At 43.5% G+C, this 22,271-nt stretch overlaps 1 protein-coding gene across 3 annotated transcripts in view; it reads left to right on the forward strand.

Annotated features, from left to right (window-relative positions):
- The window catches only part of mast3b (microtubule associated serine/threonine kinase 3b), a 42,053-nt gene extending 23,491 nt beyond the window's left edge, over positions 1-18,562 (forward strand). For 2 of the 3 annotated variants that reach the window (XM_036520895.1, XM_036520897.1), the window contains 24 exons: positions 1,133-1,153; positions 2,047-2,125; positions 3,293-3,450; positions 4,742-4,817; positions 5,122-5,331; positions 8,688-8,789; positions 8,986-9,118; positions 9,392-9,459; positions 9,808-9,890; positions 10,038-10,246; positions 10,433-10,571; positions 10,675-10,807; positions 10,921-11,086; positions 11,457-11,558; positions 11,796-11,918; positions 12,065-12,177; positions 13,214-13,389; positions 13,566-13,687; positions 14,003-14,203; positions 14,701-14,927; positions 15,066-15,188; positions 15,299-15,435; positions 15,914-16,098; positions 16,317-18,562. In XM_036520895.1, coding sequence (XP_036376788.1) covers positions 1,133-1,153; positions 2,047-2,125; positions 3,293-3,450; positions 4,742-4,817; positions 5,122-5,331; positions 8,688-8,789; positions 8,986-9,118; positions 9,392-9,459; positions 9,808-9,890; positions 10,038-10,246; positions 10,433-10,571; positions 10,675-10,807; positions 10,921-11,086; positions 11,457-11,558; positions 11,796-11,918; positions 12,065-12,177; positions 13,214-13,389; positions 13,566-13,687; positions 14,003-14,203; positions 14,701-14,927; positions 15,066-15,188; positions 15,299-15,435; positions 15,914-16,098; positions 16,317-17,341 — 4,111 coding nt within the window. In that variant the 3' untranslated portion in view covers positions 17,342-18,562. The remainder of the gene's footprint in view (positions 1-1,132; positions 1,154-2,046; positions 2,126-3,292; positions 3,451-4,741; positions 4,818-5,121; positions 5,332-8,687; positions 8,790-8,985; positions 9,119-9,391; positions 9,460-9,807; positions 9,891-10,037; positions 10,247-10,432; positions 10,572-10,674; positions 10,808-10,920; positions 11,087-11,456; positions 11,559-11,795; positions 11,919-12,064; positions 12,178-13,213; positions 13,390-13,565; positions 13,688-14,002; positions 14,204-14,700; positions 14,928-15,065; positions 15,189-15,298; positions 15,436-15,913; positions 16,099-16,316) is intronic. The other variant, XM_036520896.1, reaches the window with a different exon arrangement.
- The last annotated feature ends 3,709 nt before the right edge of the window (positions 18,563-22,271 follow it).

Below are 22,271 nucleotides of genomic sequence, written 5' to 3' on the forward strand. Positions count from 1 at the left end.
TTTGATTTGATTTGGAGAAAATACTGGAAAAAAAGTCATTCCCTACAAAAAAGCTTGCTTATTAAAGTAGTGAGATTAATTCAAGAGTATAAAATTGAATCCTGGTAAAGTAAATGTGAGTCTTTGAGGACTCCACCTCACAATAGAGAGTAAGAAATTATCATTGCATTTTGATGTCATCATGCTTTTGTGAATCATTTGGGGCTTCCTTCTGTAGTGGAGGAGAATGAGTCAACTGCTTATATAATGAGGTGCAGGACAGAGACATGTTGGAGGGGGGTTTTCACAGTGTGGTGAGTCACAGAGTAAATTTGCACCTTCTCCCTTTAGGTTTTCCATGCTATGAGTGTGAGACTCACTCAACAAGATTTGCCTCTGCTAGACAGAGCGGCTCCTTGCACATCAAACAACATCAGACATGTTGTCAGTTTCCCTGCTATGAAAAGGTGGCTTTACCATCTGGTCACTGTTCGCACTAGAGACTGATGCTGCCAAAACTTTGGCAAATTGCAGAGTGCACTCTTAATGGTACCACACCAGCAGAGTGGCTGGGCACACTTTCTACACCAATGCATGATTATTATAAGCTTTAAAAAAAAAAAAAGTCGTTCCGTTCCATTATTGTCGGTGTTGTGAAAAGGGACATGAAATTGAACTCATTCTCTTATGTTAGGCAAGGGAAATAGGCCTCTGAAATGAAGCAAAGGAAACATCACATTACAGATGCAATACCAACAGAAAGCAGAGTTTCATTCAGTCAGAATTGATTTGCAGAGGTGTCAGGCAGGAGTCGAGTGTTGCACGAAATCCATTTACTTTGAGTTAATATGATTTATTCATAGGAATCATCTTAAAGATTGTCAGAAAAATATCAGAAAGGGCGTGTGTTCATCCTTGTTGAAACCTGCTGCCTTTTCTAATCCAAAACGAGGCAAAAAACGAACAGTCTGAAGAATGTTTATGATGGAGGTTTAGCAGTCGTACATAGTGGATGAAATGAGATTTTTTTTTTTTTTTTTTTTTTAACTCCAGCAGTATGTGAATGTAAACCACAACAGCAGAAACGCTAACACTTGTCTTGTCTCTCGCTGTTTTTCCCCCACCCTTTCTTCTTGGTGCTGTGACCTTTCAGCCACATGGCCCGCACTGACAGGTACCATGTCTTTTTTTATTTAATTTTTTCCACTCCCATATCCTGTTTACTCTGCTATGTAAAGCAATGTGTTTACCCTTGCCTGAAGCCCGTTAGTCTCGTTTGCTTTTGCAGTCTTCACACAGTACTGTCATTACAAACTGTTTTCTATCCCACTCCAGGGTGTTTTTTTACCCCATTGTTTATATTGGAACAGAGTGTATCAAAGCAACATACAATTTCATACAATTTGTTTGATATTAAAGGCTAAAGAACGTGTGTAAAAATGCCATCTGTTTAAAATGTTAGCCCTCAAGTATAATACATCAGAGGTATTCTGATGTATTATACTAATCAAGGTGCCATTCAAAGATTTAAGTATTCATTTGTCAAAGTGGGTGTTTTCTGATCCCTGAGATCCTGGTTATTGTTGTATTATATGACTGAGTCCAATTTTCAGGTAAATTTTTGCCATTGATAGCAAGTGATGGCCTATGAGCATATGAAGTATAGATGTCATGACACTGTGCTGTCTTAATACAATCAAAATAGGGTCTGTTACCTCACCTCAAGGGGTGGTCTTATCTCTACTTGTGGAGAATATTAGTATTTCAGTCGTGACATCAAGATTCCTGGAATCTCCTTTGAGATGATCTCTGAAATCACTATGTATAATGCCATTTTTGTTCATTCCCCTCAAAAAGGTATATCAACCCACCAGTGTATTTCAATGCATACACCCAAGCTGCCCAAATGACTTACCAACTTAAAATGTCTGCTTTTCACTGGGGTCCATCTTTCAAATTCAGGCTTCAGGGTTGAGTAACAATATTTTATTGTTCCTAAAAGCCTCTACAGAGATGAAGATATGTAACTAAAAAATTCTGGTATTGAACAATTGCCTGTTTTTTCAGAGCGGAAGGACGAAGATGGTCGTTGGCTTCTCTCCCCTCCTCTGGCTATGGAACCAATCCTCCCAGCTCTACTGTCTCAGTATGTTACTTCCCTTAGTGTCCAGTACTCTGGTGGCCAAAAAGATCATGATAATAAAAAGTTACCTGACTTGTAAGAAACTGCAAAGGGTTTGCTTTAGACTTGCTGTGCATTTGCCACAGATGTCTGCCATTTGATAGGCCTACGCAATGTCTTTTCAATGGAAGCTGTTATAACTACCAGTAGTAATGAAATCATTAACGGTTGAGCCATAACGGGCTTCAAATGATCTAATTTGCCTCTGTGCAGTGGAACTTAACAGCTTGGAACCGTACTGTTAATTTGAATTGACGCCCAGAAGAATAAGAACACCCTGTACATCACTATGAAGAACATACAAGAATAATAACAGTCCGGCTACCATCTGGACCTTTGAAGACAGTTGATTTATACTCCTTTTACTCTTGAATAATCTGCGTGTATAAGAATCTAATGAGATGAGGATTTTCAGCATCAGTTATCTTAATATATCTTCAGTGTATTACTTGCTTTATTCATTTGAAGTAAAAATTGTAGTAAAAATATGTTGGCCTCAAGAAACTGAATAGCTAGCGAAAGTAGACAGACAGTACAGTTTATGAGTACCTATAGAGTAAGTTGTTTTTTTTTTTTTCTTCTCATTTGTTTTCTGTCTTGAACAGAACAAGTCATTTTGACTGGCACACTTTGTAGCAGTTCAGTGAAACTGAAGTCAGTGGTTGCATGAAGCGTTTTATATGCTGGAGTTTGTCACATAATCACAGGTCTTACTTGGCTGCAGCCATAGTGGTAATGCCATAGACAGGCAATGACATCAGATGGGAGCACTTCTGAAACAATGCTCCTCCGGTCTCCTCCCTGATTCTGGTGTCATCTTGGATGTTCCTCTCCATCCTTCACTCCTGCAGTCAGAGCTTAATTTTTTAGTTCCGCTTCACATATGATTAAAAAATGCTCACCACTAAAAAATGCTATTCCACCACTGGCTACTGGAACAAAACATAAATAAATAAATACGATCATTTCCGGTGCTAAGCAGGGAGTGATGGTTGTTACTTGGGATTACTGAGTAGTCACACAGATTGAATGCAAAATGCCTTTCACTTTATTACTTTGATTAATTCGTATGATTGTATTGTCAAAGACAGGAAGTTCTGAAGCATTGAATTTGTCCTCTTTGTTTTACAGTCTTCATCCTCTTCCCAGGAGCGCTTGCACCAACTCCCTTACCAGCCCACTCCAGACGAGCTGCACTTCCTCTTCAAACACTTCCGTAGCTCTGAGAGTGTGACAGACGAGGACGGCAAATCCGGGCCTTTCATCCGGCCTCGATCTCGCAGTCTCAGGTACCACTCTTCCTCCTACCTTAGTCCAGTTAAGGCCTTGCTCTCAAACTGCGTTGAACATATTTAGTTTCATTGGCACAAATTAGTATGATGCTGATCTTCTGAGAGGGTTTGGAATTCTGGAAGTGCACATCATTTTAATGTCTACCAAGTATGCACCAGATAATTCAGTCACGGTGCAGTAGTCCAAGATTTGCTTGAAACTGATGCCAGTACCAAATGTCAGAACCAGGCATCAGTTTAAGGCAGATGTTCTGTCAGCTCGTCGCCATTTTATTCATGAGGTCCACAATTTTTAGAGGCTTAGAAAGTTATTATTCCAAGCAGTTAATTGGCAGAACTACAGCTCTACTTGCATTCCTTGGATTGAGTGCATATTCATCCAGGGAAGATGTTTAGGCTTTGCTGAGCTGGTGAGCTGTGGGTGCCAGGCCTTGTGGTGGCTGGTGCAGGCCCGTGCTGTTTGCCTGTGGCCAGCAGTGTGTGGGTGAGGGCGCACGGGGCCCAAGAGACCTGCTGAGCTGTAGGCTCAGGGGCGGGGAGCTGCAGAGCGTGGTGGGCAGGCTGCCATCTGTTGCAACAGAAGCCTTCTTTCTTTAAAAAAAAAAAAAAAAAAAAAAAAGCCGAAAGGTCTGTCAGCGCTGTTCTGTTCCGTCCGCCTCTGCAACTTGTGAACCATAAGATTAGCAGGAAAATGAAATAAAAGAAGGCTTAGTTTGTTACATGCGGCGGTATAAAAGAGGTCAAAGCATCGCCAGCTGCTGCATTATGTAACATAGCCTGGGAGATGAGATGTATGCATGAGACGTACCAATAAAATAAAAGCACCCATCTCCTGCAGGGCCCTCCGCAGGTCTCTTTTGCGGCAGCAAAAATTGCAGGTGAACTTTTGTGTGTTGTATTATTAAACCTCGGTGCGAGCTGCATGATGTGCTTTGTAAAGTCAGTGGTGAATGTTAGTGCTCATTGCACATCTTGCAGGCTCAATTACAGATCTAGGATATCCCTCGTACTCAGTTTGTTCAGCGTCAGAAGGAAGGGTTCACTTCCAGACATGCATCATTGTTACGCTTTCAGCTTCTGGCGACCGCCGCCTCAATCAAAACTTCAGGGCAAAATCAGGAGAGCATGTGAGAAGTTAAGAAACTCTGAAAATGTCAGACATGGATTTTAAGAACAGAGTCCCTATTTATCCTGAGTTATTAGACATTTGCACGACTGATCTGCTCATTTTGAAGAAAAAAAATGCTATTTGAACCATGGATTTTTTTTGTTTGTTTGTTTGTTTCAGCCCTGGTCGAACAAGTGGCTCCTTTGATAATGAGATTGTTATGATGAATCATGTTTACAAAGAGCGATTTCCCAAGGTATGTGCACATGAAGCATTCATCCCCTTGAATCTCATCTTAAGACCTTCATCACAATAGGGAAAGCATTTTCGTGTTTAGTGCTGTTTAGTGCTTTTTTACTTCTGCTAATGTACTTGAAGGAAATGCACTGCATCAGACAATTTTGCACGTGCCAGAAATATGTAATGGCAGCGTACCACAACTTCGCACACTTTTTTTTTCATGAGAAAGCAGACAGGATGTACAATGGTGCATACAGTGTTCCTGTGGTGTTCTTTCATGTTGAGTGCAATGCCGTTTGAGTGGTACATGCACCCCGCAGGCCACGGCGCAGATGGAGGAACGCCTGCTGGAGATTATTACACACTGCTCCCCGGACAGCACCCTCCCGCTGGCCGACGGTGTGCTCGGCTTCATCCACCACCAGCTGGTGGAGCTCGCCCGGGACTGCCTGGACAAGTCCCGCAAGGGCCTGGTCACCTCGCGCTACTTCGTGGAGCTGCAGGAGAAACTGGAGAAGCTGCTGCATGAGGTGGGATGCGAGGATATTTTATTCTGCCCGTCTGCCGTTGGGTGCGAATTTGAATAACATGAAAAGTAAATGATTAGAGCTGTTGCTAAAACAGTTTAGCCTGGAATACACCAAATTGAAATAACACTGTCCCGACCAGTGAGTTAACATAAAAGTGCTCAGTCTCGGTCCAAATGCATGGTCAGTATGTGTTGAGCCCCATACCAGCACGTTTTATGTTGTTGGGTAATAGAAACAAACTAAAATGGCATAAGCTATCAATAGAAGAACATAATTGTTCTTATTTTAGTACATTCATGCTCCTACCTTCATTGAGTCATTTACAGAACATTTTTTCCCTGTTCTTATTATCAATAATTATTATTGGTTTGAACTATATCTGCTGTCATCAGACATTGATCTCTCTGGCCATCTTGTACAACAGTTAAATGCAGTGAAGGTAAAATAAAGCAGAATAACAAACCAAAGCATGTGAAATGCATGACCAGACAGCTAATCTGGTAATTGCTTCTAGCCCCCAGAGACACGGGAGCTTTCAAAATGTAGTTCTTGTGTGTGTGTGTGTGTGTGTGTGTGTGTGTGTGTGTGTGTGTGTGTGCGCGCGCGCGCGCGCGCATCGTGCCTGTGTGATGATACCATGTGGGTGTTACAAGAATACAGAACTGTCTTTTTGGCTCTTGTCTTATCTGCGGTATGATAGAATGTTTGTTTCCATAGCAACTCAGGCTCCCTCTCCTGTGTTGTGTGCAGATGACTCTCAGCCTGTGTGTTTCCCATCACATGGCAGTAGCTTGTGTTCCCACAGCTGTATGGGTGAACACAGACTCTCCCCACACCCCTGCAGTGGACAGTGATGCCACAACCCTGGAATCTAAGCTGCTCTTACCATGATTGGCTTTGTTTTCATTGATGTTTTGTTGTGAAAACAAAGGAGTGAAAAAGAAAATGCAAAGTAAAATGTTCTTTTTTTTTGTTTCATTTTTGGCATTATTTATCACTGTGAAGTGAAAAGTAAACAATATCCACTTTTGAATTGGTAGCATTTCTTCTTGTTTCTTCAGGTCATTTCTGATTGCCTGTAGCATGGGTCCCTCCAATTGAAATGTATGCACAAAGGGCTGTTTAGAGAAAAAAATGAATTATGCATGAACCTTCTATAACCATCCTTCTAAAAAAAACACATGACCACCCCTCCATCCCTCCCTGCCCCCCTGCAGAGAGTCAATCACACCCCAGTACAGCATATACATAAAAAAGGCCATTCAAATTAACACAACAAAACACTATTCAAATTATATGTAAATGAGCACAGTGGAGAGCAGTGCATGCCTGCACAATGGAAAGTAATTGAGGATCCTCAAATAAGGATATTTCATTTGCTTTATCTTTTTATAAGGGTGATTAATGCCAAAACGGAAAGGCAAATGTGATGTATTTTAGTTTGCAGTTTCACTTTCTGTTCATTTGTGATTCGGCATCAAAAAGATTGCTTCCATATGTTTTAGCATACATTGGAAAGATAAAGTCCTGTAAGCGTTTGCATTCTGCACGTCATTAAGGAGCTTAATTTGAATGTTTTTTTTTTTCCACACCGAGCCATAGCATACCGATACATCCATAATAAATCTGAAATAGTGGTGAAGAGTGTAACGGAACGTTCACTGACATTGTTGAATTTGAGGCAATGCAGCTGAATGCTAAAGGCCAACGATGATTCATGGGAAAGAATTCTGGAAATGTCTTTAGCTGTGTTGGAATATTTCTTTTAGTTGTAGGTTATTTCCATCAGTGATGTCTGTCTGATTTTTATTTGTGTCATTTTTTTTGGTTGCTTTAAACTCATCTGTTCAGGAACGTTGACAAGTTAAATGTCTGTCTCTGCTGTTGTCCTATTTTTCTTTCCCAAATGTTCTTCTGTCTTTTAATGTATGAGTCACTCAGTTTTTGGAGGTCACAAAGCATTACAGATTAGTTTGTTCCGTTAATGCTCTGCGCTCCTTTGATTGGAATGGTTCCAGTGAAATTGTGATGACCGCTAAATCTGCATCACTGCTGTTGTGATGAGAACAACAACAAAATTAATATTTTATTCGCAATTAACTTTTAACTGCAGATCTTCAAGGTCTTTTTGAGGAGTTGGAAAGTGTATCGTTAAGAGCCAGCGTTCGTTGTATGCATCATTGCGTAAGATTCCATAGCACGTTTCCCTTCGCCTGATCGTCTCATTTGTTTCTCTGTGTTTGACTCATCCTGATTCAAACAGACAGTTGCCCTGAGGGCAGTGTATTTCAAGTCAACTGCAGCTAATGGTTACTGTGGCGGTCTACCAATACCGTTTGTCGAAGTCAGCAGCCCAGCATGGGAGGTAGTTGTGCTTTATATCAGTCTGACAGAGAAATTACTCTCTTCCATGCTTCTTTGTGAATATATAGGATGAAAAAGGTATTTACAGCTATGCTAGGGAAGCGCAGGTTTGCTTGGATTGAAAAGGTGCTGACACAGAGTGAGCAATCCTACCTGCATCAGGGTAGTGTTGCCCAAGAGAACAAGGCATGCAATGTCAGAGCTGCTTGATTTGTGAGACGGATTGGGTGGAGTCTTCAGATCCAGCAGGAGCTGATTAGGGATCACGTCAGGCCATGTTTTGTCTGGACAGAGTGTCCCAAAGGACAAGCTCTCAACAATCCACTCAAACTCGCTCCTGAAACACAGTGCTGTACTCGCATGCAGTTCTGGCATCACAGGAGCTACAGCAACTGTGTTGTATATCAACATATGAAAATTGAACATTTGATCAAAAAATGCTTTAAAGCATAAGGAAAATGGGTTTTGCACCAAACAGATTGTTGATCACAGCTCAAGGGAGGAATCTTTCACGTTTCCAGAAATAGCATGCAAACTTGTTTGTTTTGGTTTTGATATGAGAGAATTATTCTAATGAAATTATTAAATTCTGTGAAAGTGTCCCACAAAAATGAGTTAATTCTAAGTGATTCTAATTTTAGGGTCTTCTTAAAATTGGCTCAATTTTCAGCTGGTATATCCTAATGGGTGCAAGATTAGAGGCAAAAGGGACTGGGTAAATCTTGGTTGGGATTCTCAGCACCGTATTAAAAGTCTAGTGGATATTACTTTCCCATGCCTACCTGTTAACCAACTTCACGTCATTGAATTTCGCATTGTTTTGAATTAACGTGGAACATGGGAAGAAACCTACGGTTTCATTTGATATGATTTCTGAATGGCAAAGGTTGGTGGGTATGCCAAACATGCTTTGCACACCCTGATGTTTTGCAGCTATAGTTGATTTTCTTCCAAAGCATTGATTTTGAGTACACGTGTATGTCTCTGCCCAGGCGTTTGAGCGCTCGGAGAGTGAGGAGGTGACAGTCATCACACAGCTTGTAAAGAAGATTCTCATCGTCATATCCCGCCCTGCAAGGCTCCTTGAGTGCCTGGTGAGTGTCCATGAAAACATGGTTTGTGAAGGGTGTAAATAAATTTATGAGCTGGGGGATTGAAAGAGTAAACCTTTTTACTCTTTGCTGGTGAAAGTTTTGCTTCAGAGAACAAGTTAGCAGAATGGAAAGCCATGTCCCTTTACCAGGAAAAAATGACATTTTCCGCAAAATGACATGTGACTGTAATTGGCAGGAATTTGACCCAGAGGAGTTCTATCACCTGCTTGAGGCTGCCGAGGGCCACGCCAAGGTGGGGCAGGGAATAAAGACTGACATCCCACGCTATATAATCAACCAGCTGGGTCTGACGCGTGATCCCCTTGAAGGTAGGGCTGTTTCACTGGCATCCAGAAAGAACTGTAACAATGCCAGTTACTCACGCTGTAGCTCCGTGAGTCACTGTGGTTTGAGCTGTAGGCACACCGCTTGCCATACGCTGCCCTATTAAGCGTCTGACCAGTGCAGGGATGACTTCTCCTGCTGCCCACACTACAGTATCCCCCTGTGCACACCGATGAGTTCATCTCTTTGTTGCAAAGCAGACCTGTAAGCTCAATTTGAAGTGGTTGATCTTTTCTTTTTCCCCCACACACTTGTAGAAATGGTGCAGCTGGAACAGTATGACGCAGGCTCCACAGTGCCGCCGGAGTCTGATGACTCTGTGGAGGTAAGCGATGCGGCAGTCTAGGGTAGTCCGCATCTACCTGTGGGACATAAAAATACAGTGCAGTGAGGCACTCCATCCATGACCACTTCATGATGCTGGTCTTAACTGAGTAGATCCCTCTGTTCTCCTCACCGTGACATGGTTCTTAAGGGGGTTCAGGTAATTTCATACTGAGACTACATTTTTTGGATACATATATACACAAGGGCAGATTTCTCAGTTTCCTTGTGTTAATAATGAGGGATTTCAAATGTAGTTTTTGGAAGAGAAGCATGTGTGATAATGTAGAGTACGTTACACAGGACTGATGGCTACTTCCCTCTCTGTGCTTCTGTTTTTATACGGCAGAAGTCTGTGTGCACGCCTCCCCGAAGGAAGCCAATGGAGAGTGACTTTGAGACCATCAAGCTCATCAGCAATGGAGCTTATGGGTAAACTGGAATGAACACATATTGTAGTCTCTGTTGAATTCCGTTCGCACATCAGCCCCTAGGGGAGTGGGTGTTTTTTTCTAACCTTTTTGGTTATGAGATGTAAAGCAGAAGATGCCATCAGCGGTGCGCCTTGTCTCGTTGCAGGGCCGTGTACCTGGTGCGACACAAAGACACCCGACAGCGCTTCGCCATGAAGAAGATCAATCGGCAAAACCTGATCCTGCGGAATCAGATCCAGCAGGTGTTCGTGGAGCGGGACATCCTGACGTTCGCGGAAAACCCTTTCGTGGTCAGCATGTTCTGCTCCTTCGAAACGCGCCGCCACCTCTGCATGGTCATGGAATATGTGGAAGGTAAGATGTTGTGCGGTGGTGTATATGCTCTGCTCAGGCTTCAACAATCCTGCCATTGCCTCAAAAGGATTTTTGAAAAGATTCTGTTGCTACATCTAGGAGAAATTAGCTGTCTCTTGGGACATGAAAATTGTGGCAATGATGCCTTGCTGTGCTTTGCATCATGTCTGTCCTCGTGCCTTGCAGGTGGAGATTGCGCTAACCTGCTGAAGAACATGGGACCCTTACCAGTGGACATGACCAGGATGTACTTTGCAGAGACGGTGCTAGCACTGGAATACTTACACAACTATGGCATTGTGCATAGGGATCTCAAACCTGACAAGTGAGCACTTGACTGGATGTGCACACATTACACTTGCCATATTAGGACCTCACAGATGTGTGGAAACACCTGTGTTTTACATCTTTTCTTTTTCTTCTCCCAGCTTGTTGATCACGTCGATGGGACACATCAAGCTGACCGACTTCGGCCTCTCCAAAATCGGCCTGATGAACATGACCACCAACCTGTACGAGGGCCACATCGAGAAGGACACCAGGGAGTTTGTTGACAAACAGGTGGGCCTCTGTATGATGTCCACTGGAATGGCTCTCAACCTGACGGCAGTTCTGTGACATAAATAGTTTGGACCTTTCATTTTCCATTCCATTTCATTTTTGGTATTCTGAAGGTGTGTGGCACTCCAGAGTACATTGCCCCAGAAGTGATCTTGCGCCAGGGTTATGGCAAGCCGGTGGACTGGTGGGCTATGGGCATCATCCTGTACGAGTTCCTGGTGGGCTGCGTGCCATTCTTTGGGGACACGCCTGAGGAGCTTTTTGGGCAGGTCGTCAGTGGTAAGAACCAGTCCTTGTGGATGTGGCACTGTGATGGAATTATTTCAGTCGCTAGACACTAAACCCTGGTCCCTATCCCAGCCTATCTTCATAATTGCCTTTTTGTTCCATTCCAGAACATTCAACAAGTCATTATCTTGCTCGAAGCATTTCTGTCTCTGTTTATTATAATGTTAATTAGAGCTGGAAATTGTCCTGGATCATAGCCTTCCGGAACCATTTGAGAAGCCAAAGTGAAACATTTATCTTTCCATAATGTCTCTGATGTCTTTACATGGTTATAGATGAGAACACTGAACAGATTTAGTGGTTTGTTATTATTGATGTGATTGTCTGTGTGTGTTTTGACATGATGAAATCATTTGACCAGATGAAATCATCTGGCCTGATGGAGATGATGCGCTGCCTGCTGACGCGCAGGACCTGATCACACGGCTACTGAGACAAAGTCCTCTGGAGCGCCTGGGAACAGGTGTGTCACCTTTAGCATTACATTACACTGCATTACATTACATTCATTTATCCAGAACAAGAGAACAGAAGTGTACCCATTCAAGTTAAATGAGCAGCAGTGTCAGACCAGGCTAACAACACTCCCAGACGAGTCTGTCTTTAGCCAGTGTGTTAACTGACCGAGGGATAACAATCTTTGTGTGATCGAGTAAATAATGAGACATTGGAATGTTTCAATAATGCAAAATCTCACCAGGAGGAGCGACGGAGGTGAAACAGCACCCATTCTTCCTGGCTCTGGACTGGAATGGCCTCCTGCGTCAGAAAGCGGAGTTTGTTCCCCAGCTGGAAGCGGAGGATGACACCAGCTATTTCGACAGTAGGTGGTGCTCTTAATCCCTTTGTCAGGATATCCCAAAACTCATCTTCCATGTACTCTTAAAGTTTTCCCTGTCTGAGGTTGTTGGAGGAGGCCTGTCTGCTGTCCTGTCTCTCCATGTCCTGTTTCTCTGTGCCACTGCCCAGCTCGCTCGGAACGGTATCACCACTTAGGCTCCGATGAAGATGAAGAAACCAATGACGAAGAGTCTTCCCTAGAAATCAGACAGTTTTCTTCTTGGTCCCATCGCTTCAGCAAGGTTTGTCATTTGAAAATATGAACGCATTTTTGGGAGGGCTTAAGCCATGCACCAGCCCACCTAGCACCTCCCTATAAACCAGGATGGTGACATGCAGTTGTCCTGAATGTCCACGTTTGTTCTTGTGGAGACATCTAGATACTTGTCATAATCATTTGCCATTGGTTGGGAGTATGCTGCATCTGGGCAACGCACTTTCAAAACAGCTTCTTGTCTACAAACTGTCAAACCATGACCTAGCAAGGCAACATCAAGCGCTTGATATCCAATCAAAGACCAGGAAGTCGGACCAGGGTCATCATATGTCTTTCCCATATTATTTTTATAATTCCAAGTACATTAAAACATACATGATTATCCTTGCACGAGTTCTGAAATATTGCTACTAACTGCATTTGTGCATACCCAGAACTATCAATAGCAATTATTATTATCATTATGATTATTTTTATCATTGTCATTATTTAGAGTTATATTTAGGAATAGGTGTTGCAATAATTTGGAAGCACAGTCAAGCAAAACAGAACACAGTACATATATTCTTCAGGTTTTATTTCTGAATCTGTGTCACTGTGTGTTGCTGGCTAAACATGAACAATTTCTGTAACTGGTTTTCATAATGCAGTGGATTCTTTTAGAAAAATAACTGTCAATTACTGAACCATTATGCCACACCCTTTCCTGACGCTAACCGGAAAGTGTCTGGGCGGTGTGCTCTCGCAAATAGCACTCACAGCTTCCACTCCAAAGTGGCTGTTTACCGGTTGGGAAATGTTTGGGTTGCGCACAAGGGCTTTTAAAATTCCTCCTCCTGCTTTCTTTCGCTTATTTCAAAAGGTCTCTTGTCTCCAGTTGAAAATTGTAGTTTGGGTGACTAATTTAGCAACGGTGCTGACAGAGGCTTCTGTTCTCTACTGTTGAAAATGCTAACGGGCACACCTCAGACGTTCTCTAGTGCAGACAGGTGGAGCTGGGTTATGAGGAGCAGGTGTGCTTGGGCCAGCTGTGGCTAATGTGGGCCCCGATTGTGCCTCAGGTGTACAGCAGCTCCGAACATCTGGCCACACCGTCGAACCTGAGCTTCTCCTCGTCGGACCGCAGCCACAGCGAGGAGAAGGAGGAGCGCTGGGACAGCCGAGCCGTGCTGTCCCCAGGGGAGTGCCACCGGCAAGGGGGCAGCGGTGACAGGAGGCAGGCCGGACACAGGGGCAGGTGAGGTGGGAGACAGACTCTCCTTAACAAGGCGTTCAGTCCATCAAACTGCGGCCTTTGCCGTACACGCAGTAAGGCCGTCCTCGTGTGTTGGCGGACGATAATATGCGAAGGCTTGTGCTGGACCCTTTGCCTCTGAATCCGCTCTTCTGTCGCCGCCCCTCTGCATTCTCCAGCTTGCGGCCGCGGGCCTCGTCCAGCTCCTCGCAGTCCGAGCGGAGCACCAGCCCCCTGGTGATGAGCAGCACCCACAGCCTGGAGACCATGCCACGATTCGCCTTCTCCACGGATGACGAGGGTGAGCACAGCTCAGCTTCCTGTCCCTCCTCGCTAATGCCACAAACAGGAAAAGGCCTGGACCAGCGAGGTTGCTTGATTAATGCGCCACCCAAAATGATGCCATTTGGGTGGCACGTTAATGAACTGTTATTTTGAATGCGTCTTTGAATAACAGCAGTTCATTTTTTCAAAGCAATTCATTTAGTCTGATTTTAGTGGGAACGATCATAAAGCACTTTAGTAAAAATAAAAAGTACTGCCTGCACAAGGCATCGGCCACTGTCATGCCTCTAAATGGCTGCGTAACTGGACATCCTTGGTCTGTGTGTCACAGCTGAGGTGGTTGTGTCCAACCTGCACCGTATCCGCCTGCGCAGCAACAGCACGGGCACCAAGCACTCCTCTCCGAGGGATCAGGGAGGCCCGCGGCGCTACGGCCACCAGCTGGAGACACCTGAGCGCCAGCGCCTTCCTTCAGGGAGCAAGGTCCCGAAGTCTGCCTCGGTGTCTGCGCTGTCCCTCATCATAACAGCAGGTAGGAGAACAACTTTAGTGAGGTGTTTTAACTGTGTGTCTGGAGTTACATTTTGTCTGAAACGGGCATGCAGTACCAGTCAGAGATTTGGACACTCTTTTCTTTGTTTTTGTTTTTTTTTATTATTTTCAATGTTATAGAATAATTTTAAAGACATCAAAACTATGATATAGCATGAATGGAATTATGCAGTGACTAAAAAGTGTTATAAACAAATCAAAACTATCTCATATTTTACATCCTTAAAAACAATCAAAAAATATTTAAATTTTTTTTGTAAAGAAATTCATACATAGGTGTCAACTTCATGATTTGTACTCATCTAAGAAACAAATTTCTAGCTGATAAGCATAAGTCTTTAGATCAAAATGTCTTTGAATGCATGTTTCCCATTATCTTAATCAGGTGTGTCCAAATGTTTGACTGGTACTTTAAGAGGTTTTTCTCATGGCTTGCTGTTGTTCAGCTGATCTCTGATTTGACTCTTGTCCATACAGATGACATGGCAGGTGGTGTTCAGACGAGCCCTATCTCTCCGCACTCGCTATCCTCGAACCCGTCCTCCCGGGACTCCTCCCCCAGCCGAGACCTGTCCCTCGGCATCAGCAGCCTGCGCCCGCCCATCATCATCCACAGCTCCGGGAAGAAGTACGGCTTCACGCTGAGGGCCATCCGCGTCTATATGGGGGACAGCGACGTCTACACCGTGCACCACATGGTCTGGGTGAGTGCTGTGTGGCGAAATTCGATCCGCAAGGTGCAGCCGAACAACCTGAGAGTCCCAACATCTCATCTCCGTCTGCTCCTGTCACGTTGAAGCTTCTTCTTGCTGAGAGCCTGTGGAACTTTGTCCCTGTTACAGTGTGTCGAGGAGAGCAGCCCTGCCCATGAAGCGGGACTGCGGGCCGGTGACCTCATAACTCACGTGAACGGGGAGTCCATCCAGGGGTTGGTGCACACCGAGGTGGTGGAGCTGCTGCTGAAGGTGTGCAAACGATCCGCCGGGCACAGGACAGCAGCCCTGACTGTAACCTGTCCTACAGGTCTCAGCCCAGATAGATGAGGGGGTTCATTTAATCTTTCCCTCTCACACAGAGCGGTAACAAAGTGGCCCTGCAGACGACTGCGCTGGAGAACACCTCTATTAAGATTGGGCCCGCTCGCAAGACCAGCTGTAAGGGCAAGATGGCACGGCGCAGCAAGAAGAGCAAGAAGAGGGACAATCAGGACAGGTCAGAAAGGCGGAGTCTGGTCCGTGTTGCAGATGAGGCCAGATTGATTCATTACTGTGGCAGATGTGGCAGGTCTGCTCTTCCTAATGTTTTACCAAATGGGCTTAGCTTCCAGCAAAGAAAGGAATGAAAATACTCTAAACGTCAGTCTCCCCCCAGTGTTCAACAGTGGCCATTGCACTTTCTACATGGAGCTTTGATCATTTTTTTTTTTTTAATCACACTGTCTGTTACAGTTCCATTACATCAGACTTCAGGGTATAAACACAGATGATACAAGCTTATTAATTTCAGTCATTCCAAAACCCAGTGGTGTCAGAAGGCTGTTGTGCAGAATATGACATCAGAACGTTGTGGTGAAAAACTTCTTGTGGACAGTGTGTGGTGTCGTCTGTGAGTACAGTGTGAAGCTGGCAGCGGTCCTGGGGTTTGATGTTAGACTGTAGGAACATGCTTGTGACTGTGCTCTCCCTCTCAGCAGGAGGCGGGGCATCCTGAAGAAGCTGTCCAAGCAGAGCACTGTGATGCACAGCAGCCGCAGCTTCTCATCAGGGCTGCACCACTCGGTGTCCTCCAGCGAGAGCCTCCCGGGCTCCCCCACGCACAGCCTGTCCCCTGGCCCCTCCACACCCTGCCGCAGCCCTGCCCCAGACCAAGCCTGTGGTGAGTCTCTCCTGCACCAGTAGAAGAATGTACAATTACACCCATCCTCCCTTTTTTTGGCTTGTAAGACATACTTTGATATTGTAAGAGGATTTCCCTATTGAGAGGCGCTCTATTGCAAAGAGGATTAATAAAGGAAAGTTTTCGAGTGTCATTGTTCTGCATCTCGGATGTAGTTATCTGTTTCTTAAATAATCGTTTTTTTGGATCTCTGTCAGATACCAACTCTCCTCAGAGCACCTCGCCTTGCTCCAGCTCTCCCAGCTCTCCAGCGGCTCACATCCGGCCCAGCTCTCTGCACGGTCTGGGCCCCAAGCTCAGCAGCCAGCGCTACACCAAAGTGGGCCGTCGCAAGTCCACCAGCAGCATCCCCCCCTCCCCTCTGGCCTGCAACCCCTCCCCTCAGCCTGTGTCCCCTCAGCGCTCTCCCTCCCCCCTGCCCGGAATCACCAAGACTCTCCACTCCTTCCACGGCAAGACGCTGTCCCCCCCGACCATCGTCCGGCACATCGTGCGGCCCCGCAGCGCCGAGCCCCCGCGCTCCCCGCTGCTCAAGAGGGTGCAGTCCGCCGAGAAGCTGTCCGGCGCCTACCACGGGGATAAGAAGCCGTACGCCTCCCGCAGGCACACGCTGGAGGTGCCGCACGGCGAGGGGGAGGCGCTGGGAGAGCTGGAAAGCGAGGGGGCGTGCGGTAACATGTACGCGGGCGAGCACGGTCGCCTGGGGAGCTACCTGGGCGGGCAGAGGCTGCGGGACTGGGGCAGCGACCGGGCCGAGGAGGTGGTGGTGATGAGGAAGCTCAACCTGTCCGAGCGCCGCGATTCCTTCAAGAAGCAGGAGGCCGTGCAGGAGGTCAGCTTCGACGAGCCCGAGGAGAAGCCGGCGCAGACGCCCACATCCCCCGTGAGGGCCCCCGGCGCACGCCCGCGGTTTAAGGCGGCGTGGATCGTACAGGAGCCAGAGGTCAGTGAGGAGACCGTGGTGAAGAGGTCTACCCTTGTGCCCCAGATCGCTGTGCAAGGCTCAGAGAGTGAGGAACCGTCTGAAGGAGAGGAAGAGATTGAGCGACCTGAGCCTGTGTCAGAGAAGCAGAATGAGGAAGCCAGAATCTCTGACAACAGCTCCTGTAATCCAGTGGAGGCGACAGTGTCTATGCACAAGTGGGCCACTCCAAGCAAGATTAGATGCACAGGGGACTCCCCAAAGAACCTAAGCCCGTGGAGAGATGAGCAAAAAGAGTGAAGGTTCATTGTAATCAAATGCAAACGGCCATATCTTCAAAGGATGCATTCTGCTACTTCCCGAATGTTGATGAAAAAGATGACCTTTACCAAATACCGATTCCAAAACAAATACAAAAGTTTTTCCCCACATTTGGTTTTTATTAATGTGGAGTCCATCATGTTGTAGCCGAAACCTTGTATTTTGTAAATATTTGATATGAAATGGGGAGAAAAAGACTGGTGAAGCTGGACTTTTTTCCAGGGTTTATTTATTACTTTTATAACCTAATGTGATTTGTAATGGGGCCAAAAAAAGAAATTCATTTTCATTTTTGTTGTTAACTAACCAGCCAGACTTGCTGTGGGTTGACATAGCAGAACAGGTGTTGAGGTTTTAACAGTATTTTATGTTTTCAGTTCAATATGACCAATTTCATTTTATACAAATATATATATTTTAACAGGCTTCAACTGGATCTTTGAGAAGTCCTCATACAGATTGCTTGCCACAATAGCTGGTAGTTGACTGCTGACTACAGTGTAATGTATTGAACTGGGAAGTGTTTTTGTGCGGCACATTGTGACATTGGACAAGGTTTTTTTAATTTGAGAATAGTGGTAAGTGGTAAACAACTATTAATCTAATCCAAATTATTTTCTTGAATAATGGAAACTCACGCTGAAGTCTATTGGACTTTCAGTCCAATCACGCTTGTGAAGAATAGTTTAGGCCCATATTTTTGAATATGACCAAATATGACCTTTTTTGATGGCTAACACTAATTGGTACATTACTGGAAAGTTATTTGACCATTTTTCCATGAGCTGCATGCAGAACAGTGTCTAGGTAATATGACTTCAAGAAAAGACCTGCCACATAAATTTGGATACTAAATACTAATTACCACTGTAGTTCTGTTGAGGTGAATCTCCATTTTGCTGGACTGATGCCAACTGGTATAGTTTTTAAAGCTTGGAATCTTAGATGTTGTAATCAAATATATGCCTCCCTTTCATCTTTGTAGTGAGATGTCTGCAAAAGGCAGGCTAATCCCTAGGATATAAAAGCTTTCCGTTTCAATGCATTGTTTTCTGGAATATTTTAATGCAGACAAACTGGCTAGCTATTTGCAGGTTATGCATTTCTACTAAAAGGACATCAGTGTTTTAAAGGGAATGTAGGAACTAGCTTAGAATAATGGAGATATTGAATGCACTAAGTTTTATTCACCACACTAACCGGCACAGCTGACAGTTGAGATACTAAGCTATAATAGTGCAAATATATACTTCATATACCTTCAAAAAATTCCATCAGCAATGATTTACTTAAAATTTTCTTAATATTGATAGGAATTGTAAGTACTGTATGTGTATTATGACCTTGATGCTTAACCTAATTGAGTATGTCAAAGAAATTGCTGTCTCAAGCGTGATAGTGTGAACTTGCTTCAAAACCATGTCCTTAAGCATGGATCTGTCATTGTGGCACTCCTAAAAGCTATTGGTTACAATGATGTTGTTGATGTACCCTGTGTACCACAACCAAGCAAAGCCAAGAATGCATTACTGTGCACAAACGTTTTTCCTCATAGTTTGCAGTCCACACTAAAGAGCTTTGCTTTTTGTAACATGAATTATGACTCAATCTTGCATATCCCAGGAAATACATTGTTGAATGACACTTAAAGTACAGGAGTGCGGTTTAAATTGGGATATTATGCAATGCTTCTAAGGGGCAGCGGTGTTCTCTTGCATTGTCATCTCAGTATAAAATGCTGACCTACTGCTTGCCTTGTGACACTCTAATCTGCCGTATGCTGCAGTATAAGATGAAGGCTTCTTACCCCTTTTTCTCAAACCTGTCTTCTGGCCTTTTTGTATATTTGATGTATTTCTTTTCTGTTTGATATAGAGCAATGTTTACAATGAGGGTAAGATGCACTTCATATAATCCCATGAAGGAAGTAAAAAAAAAAAAAAAAATCCACCTAAAAAATGCAAAAACAAAATGTAAAAAAGTCTGGAATGCCCCATTCCTTAAAACCCAGGACTCAGATACTGACACTTTTTGTCTCTTTTTTTGTACTGTACATGTATTACTGTATGTATATTTTGATATGGAAGCTGCAGTGTGCTGGATTTTTATTCCATATGCTTCTCAACCAAACTTGATTAATGTTCTCAATGCATACCAGCTGACATTAAAGTGTTTGGGAAGTCTCCCTGTCTCAGTGAAGGGACAATGGCAGTGAATAATGGGCCTGGTCAGAACTTTGTTTAGATGATGTGAAATCATGTCTTCAAATAGATTATTAAATTGTCGTTCACACAGTGCCATTGTATTTGAAGTGTCTGTTTTCAGTGCAGTTCCTAATATGTAGATCAGTTGGCTGTGAATCTCATTTAACATCAAGTGGCTGGTTGTATACTGGAGACTAATTTGGTAATGACACAGAGGCCAGTGCCGTAAACCAGGCTACTGATTCCTGCTTGAGGGCTAGGAATCTAAAATAGCTGATTTCATATTTAGGATTGTGTGGGAACGGGATATTGAAGTATAGGAATTTTGATGGTGGATTTGTGAGGAGGGCATACCAGTGGCTCATGAAATCACTGCCTGTAATGTCATAAATTGTTTACAGTGTTTTGAACAATTTGGAAAGAAGCATGTGCTTTGTAAATAATTAAAACAACAGCTTTTTGTAATCCTGTATTTCTACTTGATGAAACCACTTCCTTTGGTATACTGTAGTGTGTGGTTCTTGTATTACAAAGTCTTTGCATCTTAACACTATATCATGTAAAAGGTTTGGCATACCTTATGAAACCGTAAACCGTTGATTGTTGGTTTAGTATGTATCTTTTCCTTATAGCCTTTTTCAGATTATCTGTCAGATGCATGCTGCATGTGACAAGAGCACATGATACTTGATTGCACGGCTTTCTGGGTAATATTTTCCCTCCCTGTGATCTGTGATTTATGTCTGAAAGGCTCTGTACTGATGAACTTGTGCAAAAAGTAGACCTTTGTGCTCTTTTCCAATTTGGAACACCTTGGCTCATTCTCATTATCTGAACCACAAAATAACTGGAGTCAGGTTTTAATAAAAACATGTTTTTCTAGTTTCCCTATGTGAGTATTTAATGAACTCTCTGTGAATTGTCCATTTCTGTGGACATGCGCTATAATCTCACATTTGTGCTAACAACATACCTAAATCAACTTTCAGTTGAAAGCTTTTCACCTCAGTGTCAGTTTGTTTGTGGTTTAGAAGTGAGCTGGAGTGATCTTGAAGTATGCAGATGACATCAAGCATGTAGTGTTTCTCAATAAACCATCAACAGACATGTCATAGCTCATAACTGTCTCAAAACCAAGCATAAGCTCCTTTGGCCTCACTGAATTTTGATAAATTCTGACCATAATTGTTCTTTATCTTTTTTTGGACATTGTTTTATATGATCAATGCACAGTTTGTAAACATATTTTTGTTAAATTATCCATTAGTTCTTATAACACTGCATCCTAAAATATATTTGAAAAAAATTAATGGGAAAAGGGGGAATTAAACACAATCACTACGACTAGTATGCAAAAAAAAAAAAAAACTTTTGATTTTGTGGGGTTGGTTCCGTAGTTGAGAAACACTAAAGTTGAGGGTTTCAGTTCCCTATTGTGCACATAGGTAGTTGGTGGTGTTCTTTATTCTGTTAGTTTCATTATGTTTAGTTCAGTCTGTCTGGCTCTTTCAGTTGTGTGGCTCCTGGGCTACAATGGCATATTTTGCTTTGTAGCTGCTGGTGCTGGTTGGTGTGAAGGCTTTTATTTTTTTATTATTATTTTGCTGTTCTCCAACAGTGTTTTATAATAAATTATTTGCAGAAGGCGTTTGATATCAAATGCAGACGCTGTCTTGACTTCTCAATTTTTTTGTCTTTTGTGCAACTATGACTGTAGAACCACACATTTTCTCAACACTCACAGTTCTTCTAACCTCTTGAGCATTTATTGAGAGGCTTATGGTCTTGTACCTGTTTTCACCATGAGAGGGCAAACTCCTCCAATCGACTCACACACGATACGGGCTTGCAGACCTTCTCTACAGACAATGGGTATTTTCAAATTTCCATTAAAATCCATTTTTTATGGCAACCAATGGTTCAGCGTTCTCTTAATTATTATCCTAAAGTTGGGATTATGCTATAGTTTGGTGCAGAAATCCACAGCGGAGGTTGAGTGACAGATTGAATCTCAGCACTTGGCTGCACCCGTTTATAATTGGATCATTTAGAGGTCTGTCAGCTACAGCAGCCTTGGCATGATTCATAACTGATATAATTGGCACAATTACCAAAGAACAGAAAGGCATGAAATACTCCTAAGAAAGTCCTCTTTTGTTGCAAGGGATTGACATTGATATAATTTGTTTTGTATCAATTGTACAATGATTTATATCATTGCATAAATTAAAAAAAAAATTGTTTTAACTTAAGCACATCAGGAAAAAAATATGTCCTATGTGTAGGTTGTTTTGTGAACGTAAGTCATCTGCTGAATATGTCTCTCTGCATCATTTTACCCATATACCAATTTCTATAACATACATTTACCAACACCTTTGTGGTTGTTTTTTGATCTGATCAGGGAATTTGCATGTGCAGTGCAGTGTAAGACCTGTTAAACACTAATTTTCCTTTTAGATGGACATGAAGCTGCTCTGATATTTCAGTGGGATCACTCGCTGATGCTGTGCTCTGCTTAACTGCACATCTGGTAAATATATACTCTTGAGTACCTCCCAGTTCTTCGTTTCAGTGCATCATGTTGACTCAGAAGTGAGAGGCAGCGCTGGTACTGCATGGATTTATTCCCTTCACATTTTCCCGGCAGGGTTTTTGGGAGGTGGGGTTGGTTATGTGGTGCAAGGAATGTTTTCCCTGGCAGT

This window comes from Megalops cyprinoides, chromosome 2, assembly GCF_013368585.1.
Source record: "Megalops cyprinoides isolate fMegCyp1 chromosome 2, fMegCyp1.pri, whole genome shotgun sequence".
Lineage (NCBI taxonomy): Eukaryota > Metazoa > Chordata > Actinopteri > Elopiformes > Megalopidae > Megalops > Megalops cyprinoides.